Source organism: Erythrolamprus reginae, chromosome 2, assembly GCF_031021105.1.
Source record: "Erythrolamprus reginae isolate rEryReg1 chromosome 2, rEryReg1.hap1, whole genome shotgun sequence".
NCBI lineage: Eukaryota > Metazoa > Chordata > Lepidosauria > Squamata > Dipsadidae > Erythrolamprus > Erythrolamprus reginae.
The window spans coordinates 210,993,632-211,009,550 of record NC_091951.1 but is presented as its reverse complement, the minus strand read 5'-3'; the positions used below and the strand labels follow the sequence as shown (position 1 = coordinate 211,009,550).

The following is a 15,919-nucleotide window of genomic DNA, read 5'->3' as shown; positions in this document are numbered from 1 at the left end:
AAAAAAAATCAATTTTATTAATTTTTTTGAATCTGAGCTTCAGGGGGTAATTTGCATATTCCTGGTGCATGCTGGGAAGAAGCTAAAAAACTCACCGCAAGGCAAAGGAACACCGGATTTGGTGACCAGGGAAACAGAGGAATTCACCAGAATTTTTAGACCTAAAAAGTGACAAACATGGAAGAGAAGAGTGACCACATGGTCTTCTGCAGTGAATTTACAGTACTGCCAGAAGAGAAGACAAACTTCACCTGCCACAAATGCAAGCTCGTGTTGCTGTTGGAAGAAAAGGTGCGAAGTCTCGAGGAGAGATTGTCCACTCTGAAACTCATTAGGGATGCAGAGGCTCAAACAGAAGAGCCCCTTCTGTTTAATGAAGAGAAAGAAAATCCTAGCATACCAGTAGAAGCAACGGAATGGAAATGTGTCTCAGACAAGAAGGAGGGGTAGGAGGCTGTCAGCATCTCTACAGCTTAAGAACCAATACCAGGTTGTCATGCAAGAACACAATGAAGATGAGCAGAATTATACATCTGGGAGCAGTCCAGTTAGCACTCAGAAACCTCTTTAACTGAGGAAACGAACTGCCCCAGAGAAGAAGAAAAAAGGGAGAGTGGTGGTTATGGGGGATTCCCTATTGGGAGGAAAAGAAGTGGCTGTGTGCAGACGTGACATAACTTCACAAGAGGTATGCTGTCTTCCAGGAGCATAAATCAAAGATGTGTCTGAGAGGCCTTTTGTCCTACAGATGACTACCCATTTCTATTGATACCTATAGGGACAAACGACACTGCAACAGAGGATTTTGAAACTATCTGCAGAGATTTTGAGGACCTAGGCAGGAAAGTGAAGGAACTGGGAGCACAGGTAGTCTTCTCATCTATCCTCCCAGTGGATGGTCACAGAAGAAGAAGATGGAAAAAGATTTTGAAGGTAAACAACTGGCTATGTCGATGGTGTTACCAACAGGGATTTGGATTTCTAGACCACGGAGTGAGCTACTTATATGATGGACTCTTGGTAAGGGATGGGTTCCACCTTACAAGAATGAGAAAGAATATTTTTGGAAGGCGTCTTACATCACTCATCAGGAGAGCTTTAAACTAAAGCAGAAGGGGAAGGGAAGTAAAAAGGCAGGCAAACATGCACAGCCAATGAATGCAGAGGACAATCATACTGGCCAAATAAAAAGAGAATAACAAAGGTATAACGTTTGGGAGAGACCCAAAGAAGGCAAGCTAAATCACAAACTAAAATGCTTCTACACTAATGCACATAGCATGGGAAACAAAAAAGAACTGGAGATCCTAACACAAGAAAATAAATATGATGTCATAGGTATCACTGAAACTTGGTGGGAGGAGACACATGATTGGAATACAAAGCTTAGAGGTTACAACTTATTTATAAGAAACAGACTTAACAAAAGGGGAGGTGGTGTTGCATTATATGTTAGGGAAACATATCATCTAGAGATTCAAGTTTCAGAAAATGGAAGCTCTGTAGAAACCATCTGGGTAAGAATACAAGGTGAAAAAAACAACGGCCACCATCATGGGAGTTTGTTATAGGCGTCCTGGACAAACAGAAGATATAGAAACATAGAAGACTGACCTCATGATCCATCTAGTCTGCCCTTATACTATTTTTTGTATTTTATCTTAGGATGGATGGATGTTTATCCCAGGCATGTTTAAATTCAGTTACTGTGGATTTACCAACCACGTCTGCTGGAAGTTTGTTCCACGGATCTTCTACTCTTTCAGTAACATAATATTTTTTCATGTTGCTTTTGATCTTTCCCACAACTTTCCCCTTGTTCTTGTGTTCACTTTCCTATTAAAAACACTTCCCTCCTGAACCTTATTTAACCCTTTGACATATTTAAATGTTTCGATCATGTCCCCCCTTTTCCTTCTGTCCTCCAGACTGTACAGATTGAGTTCATTAAGTCTTTCCTGATACGTTTTATGCTTAAGACCTTCCACCATTCTTGTAGCCCGTCTTTGGACCCATTCGATTTTGTCAATATCTTTTTGTAGGTGAGGTCTTCAGAACTGAATACAGTATTCCAAATGTGGTCTCACCAGCGCTCTGTATAGCAGGATCACAATCTCCCTCTTCCTGCTTGTTATACCTCTAGCTATGCAGCCAAGCATCCTACTTGCTTTTCCTACCGCCCGACCACACTGCTCACCCATTTTGAGACTGTCAGAAATCACTACCCCTAAATCCTTCTCTTCTGAAGTTTTTGCTAACACGGAACTGCCAATACAATACTCAGATTGAGGATTCCTTTTCCCCAAGTGCCCCATATAGATGAACTCTTCCTACAACAGATGACTATAGTCTCAAATAAATATGATACCGTGATTATGGGAGGTATTAACTATCCAGACATTTGTTGGGGACCTATCTCGGGCAAAACTTACGGGCCTACTATTTTTTTATCTTGTCTAGATGATAATTTTATCTGCCAAAAAGTGGAAGAAAAAACAAGAGGCTCTGCTATCCTGGATCTAATTCTTACCAACAAGGAAGAAATGGTTGAGGAAGTAAGGGTGGCCAGGACCTTGGGCTGCAGTGACCATGCAATAATTGAATTCTACATAACAAAGGGAGGAAGACCTGAGAGGACTCAGACTTCAAGACTGGATTTCAGAAGAGCAGATTTTGATGGACTCAGAACAGTGATGGACTACCAAAATTTTTACTACCACACTGTGGGCATGGCTTATGCATTTTGTTTCAACATCTTTCAGTGCAAATTGGGTGCTCTGGGGTGGATCTCCAAATTTTGCCACCGGAACTGGGTTCCTGACCATTCCCATAGGAGCCCATCACTGACTCAGAAGGAGGGTAGGAAGAATCCAATGGTTGGAAGTCTTAAAAGACAGAAATGTCCAAGAAGGATGGGAAATCTTGCGACATGAGATTCTAGAAACACAATCTTCAACAATTCCCAAAAGAAGAAAACATGGGAAGCATTTAAGGAGGCCACTGTGGTTGAACCCAAATCTTAATAATTTACTAAAAAGGAAAAAACAGTTTATGAAATGAAGGGGGACATTTCTAAGGAAGAATATAAGGCAGTCTGCAGCAACTGTAGGGCAAGTGTCAGAAAAACTAAAGCTAAATATGAACTGAGTCTCGCAAGGAATGTAAAAAGCAATAATAAAAGGTTTTGGGGGGTACGTCAAAAGAAAAAAGCTAAGGATGCTATAGGAGTTCTACAGAGGGAAAATTATGAATTGATCAAAAACAATACTGAGAATGCTGAACTTCTGAACACTTATTTTGCATCTGTTTTTTCTGAAAAAGGACATACAACAGCTGGCCTTTATTCTACTATTGAAGGAGCAAAAGAACCAAAACATTTAATAGACAGAGAAAAGGTGAGGCAACTCTTAGCTAATTTAAATAAATTCAGATCTCCATGCCCAGATGAATTACATCCCAGGGTACTGAAAGAACTAGCAGAAGTAATAGTGGAACTACTTGCAGTGATTTTGAAAATTCATGGACAACAGGAGAAGTTCATGTAGAATAGAGAAGGGCAAATATTATCCCTATCTTCAAAAAGGGTAAAAAGGTGGAATCAGGAAACTACAGGCCTATGAGTCTGACTTCAATACCAGGAAACCTCCTTGAACAAGTTATAAAGTAGCATGTGTACCAGCACTTGGATAGGAATGCAGTAGTTAACCAGAGCCAACATGGATTTATAACAAACAAGTCATGCCAGACTAAATCTTTCCCTTGAGTATCATTTGGTTGGTGGTCAAGGGAAAGGGAGGTTTTTGCCTTCTCTTTCTGCTCAAGATCCCCATGTACAATTGGTGGGCCACTGTGTGGCACAGAATGCTGGACTCGATGGGCTTTGGCCTGATTCAACATGGCTCTTCTTATGTTCTTAATCTAATTTCTTTCTATGATAGAATTACCAAATGGGTTGATCAGGGAAATGCAGTAAATGTGGTATATCTTGACTTCAGTAAAGCATTTGACAAAGTATCTCATTCCATTCTTATTGAAAAAATGGTCAAGTATGGGATTGACAAAAGAACAGTTAGATAGATTCAAAACTGGCTTAGTGATCGTATTCAAAGAGTGCTAATAAATGGTTGCACATCCAATTGGAAGAATGTTTCAAGTGTAGTACCACAAGGGTCTGTCCTAGGCCCAGTGCTATTTAACATATTTATAAATGAGCTAGATGAAGGAATTGAAGGAAAACATATTAAATTTGCTGATGACACAAAGCTAGGTGGTGTTGCTAATACTAAACAAGATAGAGATAGGATTTAAAAAGATCTAGACTTGAACAATGGACTAAAACTAACAGAATGGTATTTAACAGAGAGAAATGCAATATCCTACATCTGGGCAAAAATAATGAAAACAGCACATATAGAATGGGAGGAATGTGTCTGAGCAGCAGCACAGATGAGAAGGACCTGGGTGTATTGGTAGATCACAGATTAAACATGAGTCAACAGTGTGAAGCAGCTGCAAAAAAGGCAAACACAATCCTGGGATGTATCAAGAGGAGCATAGAATCTCGCTCATGTGAAGTAAGTATTCCTCTCTACAGTACTTTGGTACGACCACACTTGGAATACTGTGTTCAATTCTGGGGGCCCCAATTTAAAAAAGGACATTGATAAACTAGGGCAAGTTCAAAGGAGAGTTACAAGGATGGTGAGTGGTCTGGAAACCATGTCCTATGAGGAACAGTTAAAGGATCTAGGGATGTTTAGTCTGCAAAGGAGAAGATTGAGAGGAGACTTGATAGCTGTCTACAAATATCTGAAGGGCTGTCACAGAGCCGAGGGATCAGCATTGTTCTCATTAGCAAATGGAAGGACTAGAAACAATGGAATGAAACTGCAAAGGAGTAGATTTAGATTAGATATCAGAAAAAACTTTCTAATTGTAAGGGTGATAAACTGGTGGAACAGTTTGCCACAAGATGTGGTGAGCTCGCCTTCACTGGAGGTCTTCAAACAGAGACTGGTCAGTCATCTTTTGGGGATGGTTTAGTGAATCCTGCATTTAGCAGGGGGTTGGACCCGATGACCCTGGAAGTCCCTTCCAACTCTATGATTCCATGATTCTAAATACACACTACATAAAAGACAATGCACAGTGATGCGTGCTCACCCAACATCATTCGTTCTGACCCCTCCACCAAAATGAGGGCGTACCTCTGACTCTTGTGATTTTGCATAGTGCACTGGTGATATTCACGATCTTGGATATGACAGTCATAAAACTGATCACCAGATGACCATGTGTGATTTTACAACCTTTTTTGTGGTGATCATTAAGTGAACGTAGCAGTTGTAGAGTAAACCTATTGTTTGCCAGGCGTTTTTTGGTTTGTTTTTTTGCTAGAAACCAGAAGTAAATGACAGAAATATTGTAAATTCTATAAATGTGGGCTGGTTGCCAAACACCCAAAATGTCACGTGATCCTGGGATGGGAACAGATCTCAGAATTTGGAATCTGATCATAAGACATCTTTTGGAGTCTGTTATAAGCTTTCAGCTGTTGCTAAGTGACCAATTGTAAGTTGTACCTTTTTAAGGGAAAGATAATTAATTTAAACAGATGCTAATATTTTGATAGCTTAATGGTGACATTTTAGAAATTGGTAAGTTGTTCTGTAAATTCAAGCAGTAGTGACCTTTTGGGTATGGTCTAGTTTTCTGTTATCCTGATGTTTCATTAGCAGCTGTGAATAGAATATTAGAATAAAATAGAATTCTTTATTGGCCAAGTGCGATTGGACACACAACAAAAAAGACAAGATACATTCATCAAGAATCACAAGATACAATACTTAATGATAGTATAAGGTGCAAATAAGCAATCAAATCATACTAGGAAACAATATAAATAGTAAGGATACAAGCAAAGTTACAGTCATGCAGTCATAAGTGGGAGGATATGGGGGATAGGAATGATGAGCAACATAATAGTAATAGTAATGCAGCCTTAGTGAATAGTTTGACAGTGTTGAGGGAATTATTTGTTTAACAGAGTGATGGCATTGGAGCAAAAACTGTTATTGTGTCTATTTGTTTTCGTGTGCAGTGCTCTATAGCATCGTTTTGAGGGTAGGAATTGAAACAATTTATGTTCAGGATGAGAAGGGTCTGTAAATATTTTCACAGTCCTCTTTTTGACTTGTGCAATATATTGGTCCTCAATAGAAAGCAGATTGGTAGTAATTGTTTTTTCTGCAGTTCTAATTATCTTCCGAAGTCTGTATCTGTCTTGTTGGGTTGCAACCAGACAGATGCAAAGGTGCAGATGACAGACTCAATAATTCCTCTGTAGAACTGTATCAATAGCTTCTTAGGCAGTTTGAGTTTCCCTAGTAGGCGCAGAAATAACATTCTTTGTTGTGCTTTCTTAATGATGTTTTTGATGTTAAGTGTCTTATTTTAGGTCTTGGGATATGCTAAAACCTAGAAATTTGAAGGTATCTACTGTTGATACAGTGTTGTCTAGCATTGTAAGAGGTGATAATATGGGAGGGTTTCTCGTAAAGCTTACCACCATTTCTACGGTTTTGAGTGAGTGTTCAGTTCTAGATTGTTCCAGTTGCATCATTAGGTTAATTGTTCAACCTCCCATCTGTATGCGGTTTCATCATTGTATCAAATGAGACCCAATCACTGTTCTGTCATCTGCAAATTTCAGTAGTTTAACAGATGGATCATTTGAGATGCAGTCATTGGTGTATAGAGAGAAGTGGAGAGAGCACACATGGGGGGGAGTTTGCTAATTGTACAGGTATTTGATGTGATTATGCTTAGTTTTACCTGCTGCTTCCTGTCTGTTAGGAAGCTTCTGATCCACTTACAAGTGTGTTCAGATACCGCTAGCTGATTTAGTTTAGTTAGAAGAATATCCATAATGATGGTATTGAATGCTGAACTAAAGTCTACAAAGAAGACTCTTACATAGGTCTATGGAAATTCAAGGTGTTGTAGGATGTAGTCAGAGCCATATTAACAGCATTGCCTGTCAATTTATTTGCTCAGTTTGGAAATATCAAAGGTCTAATGGTGGTCTGCAATGGTTTTCACGTGGGACATTACTAGCCTTTCAAAGGTTTTCATAACTACAGATTTTAGAGCAACTAGTCTGTAGTCATTCAGTTCCTTGATGGAGGGCTTCTTTGGCACTGGGATAATAGTGGAGCATTTGAAGCAAGAGAGAACATAGCACATCTCTAGTGATTTATTGAAGATTCAGGTGAAAATTCAGACCAATTGGTCAGCACAGACTTATGCAAGGAGGAGTTATCTTGTTAGGTGCTGATTCTTTTCCTGGCTTTTGTCTATGAAATAGATCTTGCACTTCCTTTTCTGTGATCATCAGGGGTTGTTAACCCAATGGGATGGGGTCAGTTTTAGGAGGTTTGGCTGTTATTGGTGTGTCTGAGAGGCAGAGTGAGTACTTCGTGGTGTAACTCACTCTTAAGATATGTTCATTAAAATAAATTATGTATCTGCTTTGCTATAGAAAAGAAAGCAGCTGAAGAAGCAGCACAGGATCGAGCCAAAGCAGAAGAGGCTTTTCATGAATTGGATGATAACACAGATGGAATGTGAGTCTAATAACTTCATTCAATGATGAAATTTTGGGGTATCTGGATTAAGGGGTAAAAAGAGCAGGTATTGTGCTCCTCCCTTTCCCTAATGTGCAATTCCCCATAGAAATGGGGAGTATCCATTGCCACCTTTACAAGGAATGCTTTCTCGTTAAATAAACCAGGAATATGAACCAATCCTTGCAATAATTCTAATTTTTAAATAATAACTGAGCACTTCCTAATTCTTCTACTTCCAAGAAAAAAGGTTCTGTAGATTATCTAATCCAGTCTCAATTGCTCTCTTTCTTTTTGAGGCAAGATACTCAGTTGCCAGAAATGCCTTATAGTATAGATCATTGGTCCCCATTCTTTCTGGCTTGGTGGACCAGTGGAAGGAGGGGGGGGGAGGAATGGTTCCATGTGAGTAGCAGGTGCACATGCAAGCGTGTGTAACTCTATTCTCACAAGTGGAGCTGCATGTGAGCTTGCCCACTGCTTGTGCAGCTCAGTTCTGAACAGGCCATGGCCCGGTAGTGGGCCGTGGATGGGAGACTCCTGCTGTAAATCCTCAAGACCAATTATTACTGAAAATATCTATTTTTGATTAAAATAAAAACCAAGAAACTAATTTCATTATGGCAATTCCTGTTTCAAAATTTTGGCCATCTGGCTGTCACTCTAACTGGCTTATTCCTTCCTCCTTCTCCAGAATATCTGTTGTAGAGCTTCAAACACATCCTGAGTTAGATGTTGATGGGGATGGGATCTTAGCAGAAACGGAAGCCCAGGTAAGAAAGGAAATGTCAAAAATGTTCTATTGTGATTCTTTTGACACTCTTTCATGTAAGATCAGAGTGGATATTACTTTAAATTTGAAAGGAAGCTAAAGTTGTGGGTATAAATCAGGTCAGCTTAGCAGATGTTTCTGTGAAGTCATTTTCTTTAACCAGTTCCTCTTTCAGCAATTGCCACCATGGTTTGTTCTATTTGTTCTTAGTAGTTTATGGGTGCCTGGTTGCCTGGCAAGAGGTACTGGATTTTCAGTGTTTATTGCATCCATTCATCTTCCAAGGTCAAGAGCAAAAACATGCCATTTATCTGAGAGCCAAGCCTAACATCTACATGGTGATGTAATTTGCAGAACATTTCCTATGCCAAAATTACAATTACTTTTTGTTTGTGCTTTGCAATATTACTTCCTAAGACTGTAAAAAATGTTGTTTCTATAATATAAATTCATTGGTCTGTGATATAATTCTTCTCCAGTGATGCCTACAGAGACTTTTCCCAAAATATCTTTTAGTCATGTGACAATGGAAATCCATATGGAGGCTGAGAGTTAAATTACATTTAATTCTTCCACCCAAAATACTATTGACCCATAGGATCAGTATATGGTCTAGGGCAGAAAAAATTTCCCTATTATTAACTATAATTAAGGAACAAAGATGATTAGGGGACTGGAGGCTAAAACATAAAGGCAAAAGTTGCAGGAACTGGGTATGTTTAGTTTAATGAAAAGAAGGACTAGGAGAAACATGATAGGAGTGCTCCAATGTCTCAGGGGCTGCCACAAAGAAGAGGGAGTCAAACAATTCTCCAAAGCACCTGAGTGTAGGACAAGAAGCAATGGATGGAAACTAATCAAGGAGAGAAACAACTTAGAACTAAGGAGAAATTTCCTGATAGAACAAATACGGTAATCAGTGGAACAGCTTGCCTCCAGAAGTTGTGAATGCACCAACACTGGAAGTTTTTAAGAAGATGTTGCATAACCATTTCTCTGAAATGGTGTGGAGTTTTCTGCCTAAGCAGGGGTTGGGTTAGAAGACCTGCAAGGTCCCTTCCAACTCTGTTGTTGTTGTTATGATGGTGGTGATGATTAGGATGTATATTGCCCAGAGTCACTGTGTGTGAGCTGAGCAGCTATATTAAGTATCCAAGTATTATTCTTGGAAAACTCTTATTATTTATTTATTTAGTCAATAAATAAATAAACAAGAGCTTTCCAAGAATAATACTTTACCTCTTATTCCCTGCACTAATTTGCTCTTCCAGCTGTTAGTTGGAATTACAGTGGATTGAAAGCTGCTCACAACTAAAAAAAACCCAGGGGAATACCATTTTGCACTAGACACATCATTTATGTGAGCAAATTCTGAAGTTATAACTGTATGTATTGAATCACTTATTGAAAGGCAATTTTTAAACCTCTTTTTGGAGACTAGGGAGAGAAAAAGCCATATTAAACACATTTGTAATTTTAAAGATTTGTGCAGAATTTTAAATATTAATATTCAAAGTTCTACTCCTAAGCTATCTGCAAGCCACCCAGAATCACAAATATGAGATGGGAGAAAGAAAGGTAGGATTAGGGTTAGGAGGGAAGGGAAGAAGGTAGTAAACTGTTAGGGTTACTATAGTCATGTCCCTTATTGTAATTGGTCATATTTAAGATAAATACTATCTTGTTCTTGCAAATTTCATCCACATACTGAGAAAGGGGTAAGTAAATTTGCTAAGTTGTATTATTTCATCCACATACTGAGAAATGGCAAGTGCATTTGCTAAGTATTAGTACCTCCATGAGCACTATACAACGGCTTACTTCTGCTCTTTTCCTTCAAGACTCTGCTAGGTAACTCCTTGCAGGTGGAAAGAGGCCATTTCCAGGACGTTGTGTGGCCAGCAATCAAGGAGAAGTTCAAAACAGAGGTCAGTGTCTTAAAACCTTGAGAATAAGTACTTCTGGAAGAATGGTTTGGAATATATATATTTAGAGCAGCTGCTCCTTCATAACAGGATTCATGCTGGGTGGGAAGACCCATCCTCAGAGGATGGCATCTTTTATAGATTGATTGTACTTTTAAATCTTGGCAGGCATTAATATTAAGCTTTCTTTTTAGGAAGCGAGTCTGTTCCACACAGTATGAAACTTAATACATAAATATATTTATATCCTGTCTTCCTAATACTCATGCAGCACTCAGGGTAGTAAATGGCAATTAAAATTGATGAAAAAGACTGAAAATGTTGATTACAAAGAAAAGTGATACAATTAGGAGCAAACAAATAGCAAAGCAAAAAAAGAGAAGAAGATTTAAATTTACTTTCCACATTTAACAAATGCATTGCTAAATGAAGAATCCATCAATTGTTGAATAAAGTGAATGCCAGTTTAACTTCTTGTGACCCATATCCAGAACTCTATCAAGTTTCTTTCACTCTCAAATTGCACATGTAACATATGCAGTCGGATTATGGAGAAGAGTCTTTGATGTGGCCAAGATAGTATGAGAAGGCAATAAAAGACTGAAGACATTTCTATTCTATGAAGCCTTAGAGTAGGGGTGTCAGTCGGGCAGCCCACAGTTTGGATGCATCACACGCAGGCCACATCCACCCCAACTCCATGAAAAGGAGAAATGTCTCAAAACATCATGGGATGGCAACCTGACAGTACGAGTTTGGCATCCATGCCTTAGAGGAAAGATAGAATCATCTTTTTTCCTTTTTTAAAAATATTTTTTTCATAATTTTTAGTATAATAATTCCATACAGATTTTGTGGACAATGTATTGACTGGGTCAAGTCTTTTTTTAAACAATGCTGACAATAATGCAAATAAGTATGTAATATAATCCTTCTAACTAACAATACTATTCTCTCTTCATAATCCTTTATCATTTTTCCCATTAACTTGTTTAAATATAGATAACATTTCTTTATGCATGTATTTATTATCTTCTATTAAATTACTATTTAATGTTTTAAGAACTACTCATTATTCTACCATAGCTTCAATATTCCAAATGTGTAGTATTACTAATAACACCAGATATTAATAATATTTAATAAATCCTGGCAGTGTATCTCAAAATCTCCACAATTTCTGATCATTATTTTAAATTCACAATATACTTTAACACACTATTAATATTAATAATACAATTAAATTGCCTAATCCTAAATCTCTATCTACTAATCTTAATTTATTTTAGTTGTGGTAAATGATATTATCTATTAATATATATATACTACTGTTTTCCCTATATGTATTTTCCCATTTTATTATTAATATATTTTCTCATTATCCCTCATAACCTTTTTAAAATACTGTCATTTATTGACTTTTTAGTCAGCCATTTGTCTCTCTCAGAATCTTGTATAGTGGTACCTCTACTTATGAACTTAATTCGTTCTGTGACCAGGTTCTTAAGTAGAAAAGTTTGTAAGAAGAAGCATTTTTTCCCATAGAAATCAATGTAAAAGCAAATAATGTGTGTGATTGGGAAAACCACAGGGAGGGTGGAGGCCCTGTTTCCGCCCAGGAGATTCCTAGAGAGGCCCCACAGAGGCTTCTCTCTGCCTTTTCCGGTTACAGTTTCGGAGGCTCAGGTTTGTAAGTGGAAAATGGTTCCTGAGAAGAAGCAAAAAAATCTTGAACACCCGGTTCTTATCTAGAAAAGTTCGTAAGTAGAGGCATTTGTAGGTGTTGTGCTTGGCTCTGGGCCAGTTAATGCTCTGAGGACTGTGGGTGTTGGTTTGGGAGAATCCTCACGTTATCAGAGACCGGTTTTGCTGCCAACAGTTTTGGACAGTGAGGATTCTGTGTCAAGGGCAGATTCTGAGAGTGAAGCAGGATCTAATGATGAGGTAGTTACAGGCAGCCATTTAGCTAATGACCCCATTAGTGAATCATCATTAGATTCAGAGGAAGAGGAATTCATAGATGCTCGCAGGCGCAGGTTTATGACGAGAAGGAAACAACTCTGCAAGTATTATAGAAAATAAGGGAGAACACCTGTGGCTGGGGCAATTAGGCTAATGGGGCTGCTGATAAATTGCCAGCATCGCTGAGAGTGTGTGTGTGAGATTATCCGTTTGGAGAGGGACGAGTGTTGTTTGATTTTGGACTGCTTCAGTATTTACAAAGACTTTTTGAATATTTCACAATTAAGTACAGTGTGGACTCTTGAAGGGGGGGTGGCTGTGACATCTTCACAGTTGCCTTTATCTGCTCTGCTTTTGTTTTTGCTTTTCACAGCATTCCAGGCTTGTGGTTTGTGGGAGAGCACTTTGGCTGATTAAAGTGCGTGTGTACAATACTTTCTGTTTTGGTAAACCAACTCTTTGTTTACTTTACAACAGTGTGTGTGTTTGAATTTACACTTCGGACTTAATTGGGGCTCGTAACGTGAAGCCCGGCATAACAGTAGATAGAGGTACCACTGTATTTCTTTTTGATTTTGTGACGGCTGAACTTTCCCTTCTGGGCATCCTTTATCTCCTTCTGCTGGAGTATTTGAACATCTATGAACAAAACTTCCTTTTTTTAAAAAAAAGATTTTTCTCTTTTCCTTCTGTTCTATCATAAGCTTTTGAGATGTTATCTGATTGATTCCTTTCTCTTCTTTATTTTTAACTTCTTGCATCTCATTTTGATTTTTTCCTTCCATTACTTTTTCTAATTTCTCATCTATTTCTTGAGTATTGTGCCCCACCCCCTGTTATGCCGGGCTCCCAGTGAGTTAGGAATGCAAATTCAAACACACACCGGCACAGAACAAAAAAAGTTTATCCAAACCGTTTTTTAAAGCACACACTTTAAAAAGAGCCAAATTTCTCTCACCCAGATAACAGCCCTGGAATGTGGCCAAAGGCAAAAACAAATGAGCAATTAAGGCAGTTGTGAATCCTCACAGCTACTCCCTTCTATGAGTCCACAAGAGTTAGTTAACTGTGAAGTGTCCACAAAGTCTGTAGAAGTCCTGGAATAATCCAAACATTTGCAATGGTCTTTCTCCAAACAGATAAACGCCTACCCGCGCACTCCCCAATGCCCGTAATTTATCACCAAACACATTAACCGAATTGCCTCAGCAACAGGTGTTCTCCCTTATGTTCGACGATTCCTGCGCAGCTGGTCCCTTCTTGCCATGAGACTGCGCATACGGGCATCTACCAGCGGATCCTCCTCCGAGTCTGACGTCTCACTAATGGGAACATTAACTGATGGGCTGGCTGAACCCATCTCTCCGTCAGATTCCCCTCCCCCACTTTCTTTCCTTGGCAATGAATCTTCACTATCAGAATCTTCTGGCAATAACACACATCTCTGTGAACCCGAGAATTCCTCTGAAGCAACATCCAAATTCCCCGTTGCAGAAGCTGGCCCAGAGCCAACCACAACATCCCCAATTGTTGACTGATATCTACATTCATTTTTGTGTCTTTAAACAATCCTCTTGTCTCCTTATTATTCTTTATAGATTCATGCACATTTTCTGGCATTAAAATATTTCTTCATATAGCTCTATTGTCCCCAGTAAATCCATTTTATAACAATTTGATAAAAATTGTAAGATGTATATTTCTATAGTTCCAAAATCTCAATATTTAAAAACTCCTGTTTAATAAAATTTCACCAATCCCCTAATTATACTTCCAAACCCCCTAAATTTATTATCTCTAAAATTCTTAATAATTTACAGCCTTATAGTTTTCCAATTATATATCTCTCCAATTGTCCACATTTTAAAGTTTTATTTACCTTTTCTTTTTTCTTCTGACACCTTTCTTCTTTTGTCTTGTAGAATATTCTGTTGAATAACATTAATAATCCAAATCCGAATTAATCCACTTGATTCCTCCATTCTTTTAGATCCATAACCCAATAGCCAATTTTAATAAAGTTTAATTATTTGCAATTTAGTTTCTTTTTAAAACCTTCAGAAGGGGAAAAAACTCATTAAATATTTTCAAATTATTCAAGTTTTCTTCTAACATAGAGTCAAGGTCAGGCTGTCCTCCAGATGTCATTATTTCTATTCTGTGTATTAGACTTTGTGTATATTGGATTGACTTTCACTGAGTATGCTGCAGCTATAGTGCTGTAGTACTTCTCGTCTTCCGGTAGATGGCTCTCTTATTCCCAAATCCCAGGTTAAACTGTCAAAAACTGCTGATTATCCAATAAATCTAGGGCGGTTAAAAATACAAATAAACAAGACAGTTTCTCCTGAAAATCACCTTTCAGATTGTTTAAGCTTCTTTCAACCTTTCTGTGTTATAAAGCTTCCCTTGGCCTTCTTTTGCCTCATGATTTTCAATTTCTGTCCTTCCTCTGTAAGAAAGTTATGCTTTCTTAGGCTTGGGAATTATCTTTTAAAATTCTTGTACTTAAATCAGGTATTTAGAGTAAAAATTGATCATTACCTCACCCAGTTTCAATGCTTGCCCATGAACCGGCCCAGCACAAATCTTATGGTCCTGGTTGTTCCAGCTTTGTGATTGCCAGAAAATGTCTGTTATACCTGTTGTCGTTTGGTAGAACTTGCTTCAGACCTAAGGAAGAAATTGCAAGTTCCTTGTGGTCAGCGAAGCACTCTCATTTCTTCACCATCCCTACAAGACAGCTATGACTCTGGATTTTGCGGGACTTGGCAGAGCTTGCTATTTTCCAGCCATTCTTGCTGTAACGTCAACCAGGAGTCAGACCCTTCTTATTTAGGATTCCTAAATAACATCTGTAGTACTCAGTTTTCCTTGCTTCTCAAGTTGAGTAGTTTTAGACTGAACTCAGTTTTCCCCTTACAGAGCTTGGCTGAAGGACAGCCTCCTCAAAATACTCCAGTGGAAGAGGAGTCAGATACTCAGTCTGATGTCCAGGTGGACCAGTTACCACCTGAAGAAGACTATGATGAAGACGAGGAAGATGAGGAGGAAGCTGATGATGACAGTTTGGATGAAGAGATGAAGGTACAACATTAAACTGATATGTGGCATCTATCAATGAAATTTACAAGGAAATTTCTTATTGTATTCCTAACCTAGATTGTGTTTACACAGTTGTGCTCTCCAGGAAAATGTGTGCAGATTTGCTTATTTTATTTATTCAGTTCTTTATGGTTTGTATGACTTCAGAAAAACTGATCAGTAAATTATGTATTGGGGGTAGAGGAAAGAGATGTTTTACTAAACTTTGACCAAATCTTATGAAAGATCAATAGTGAGGAAACTTTATTGATCACAGACTTTTGCAACATTAATTGCATATTGAACCTTCCAAAATAACTTAATAGCTTAATATTCTAAATTACCGTATTTTTCGCTCTATAAGACGCACCTGCTGATAAGACGCACCTAGATTTTAGAGGAGGAAAATAGAAAAAAAATATTTTGAGCCAAAAAGTAGGCTAAAATATTTATTACAATAACACTGCCCTAGGGGAATTGGGAAAATATACAAACAAGCAACATCTCACTTGGATCATTTTGATGTTAAATATAATTGACTTTCTACTAAA

General features: G+C 38.2%; 1 protein-coding gene across 4 annotated transcripts in view; it reads left to right on the top strand.

Moving 5' to 3' along the window:
* PRKCSH (PRKCSH beta subunit of glucosidase II) overlaps positions 1–15,919 on the top strand; it is a 74,568-nt gene that overhangs the window by 19,610 nt on the left and 39,039 nt on the right. For all 4 annotated transcript variants that reach the window (XM_070741685.1, XM_070741683.1, XM_070741684.1 and 1 more), the window contains exons 8-11: positions 7,541–7,625; positions 8,320–8,398; positions 10,239–10,325; positions 15,210–15,371. In XM_070741685.1, the coding sequence (XP_070597786.1) occupies positions 7,541–7,625; positions 8,320–8,398; positions 10,239–10,325; positions 15,210–15,371 (413 nt within the window). The remainder of the gene's footprint in view (positions 1–7,540; positions 7,626–8,319; positions 8,399–10,238; positions 10,326–15,209; positions 15,372–15,919) is intronic.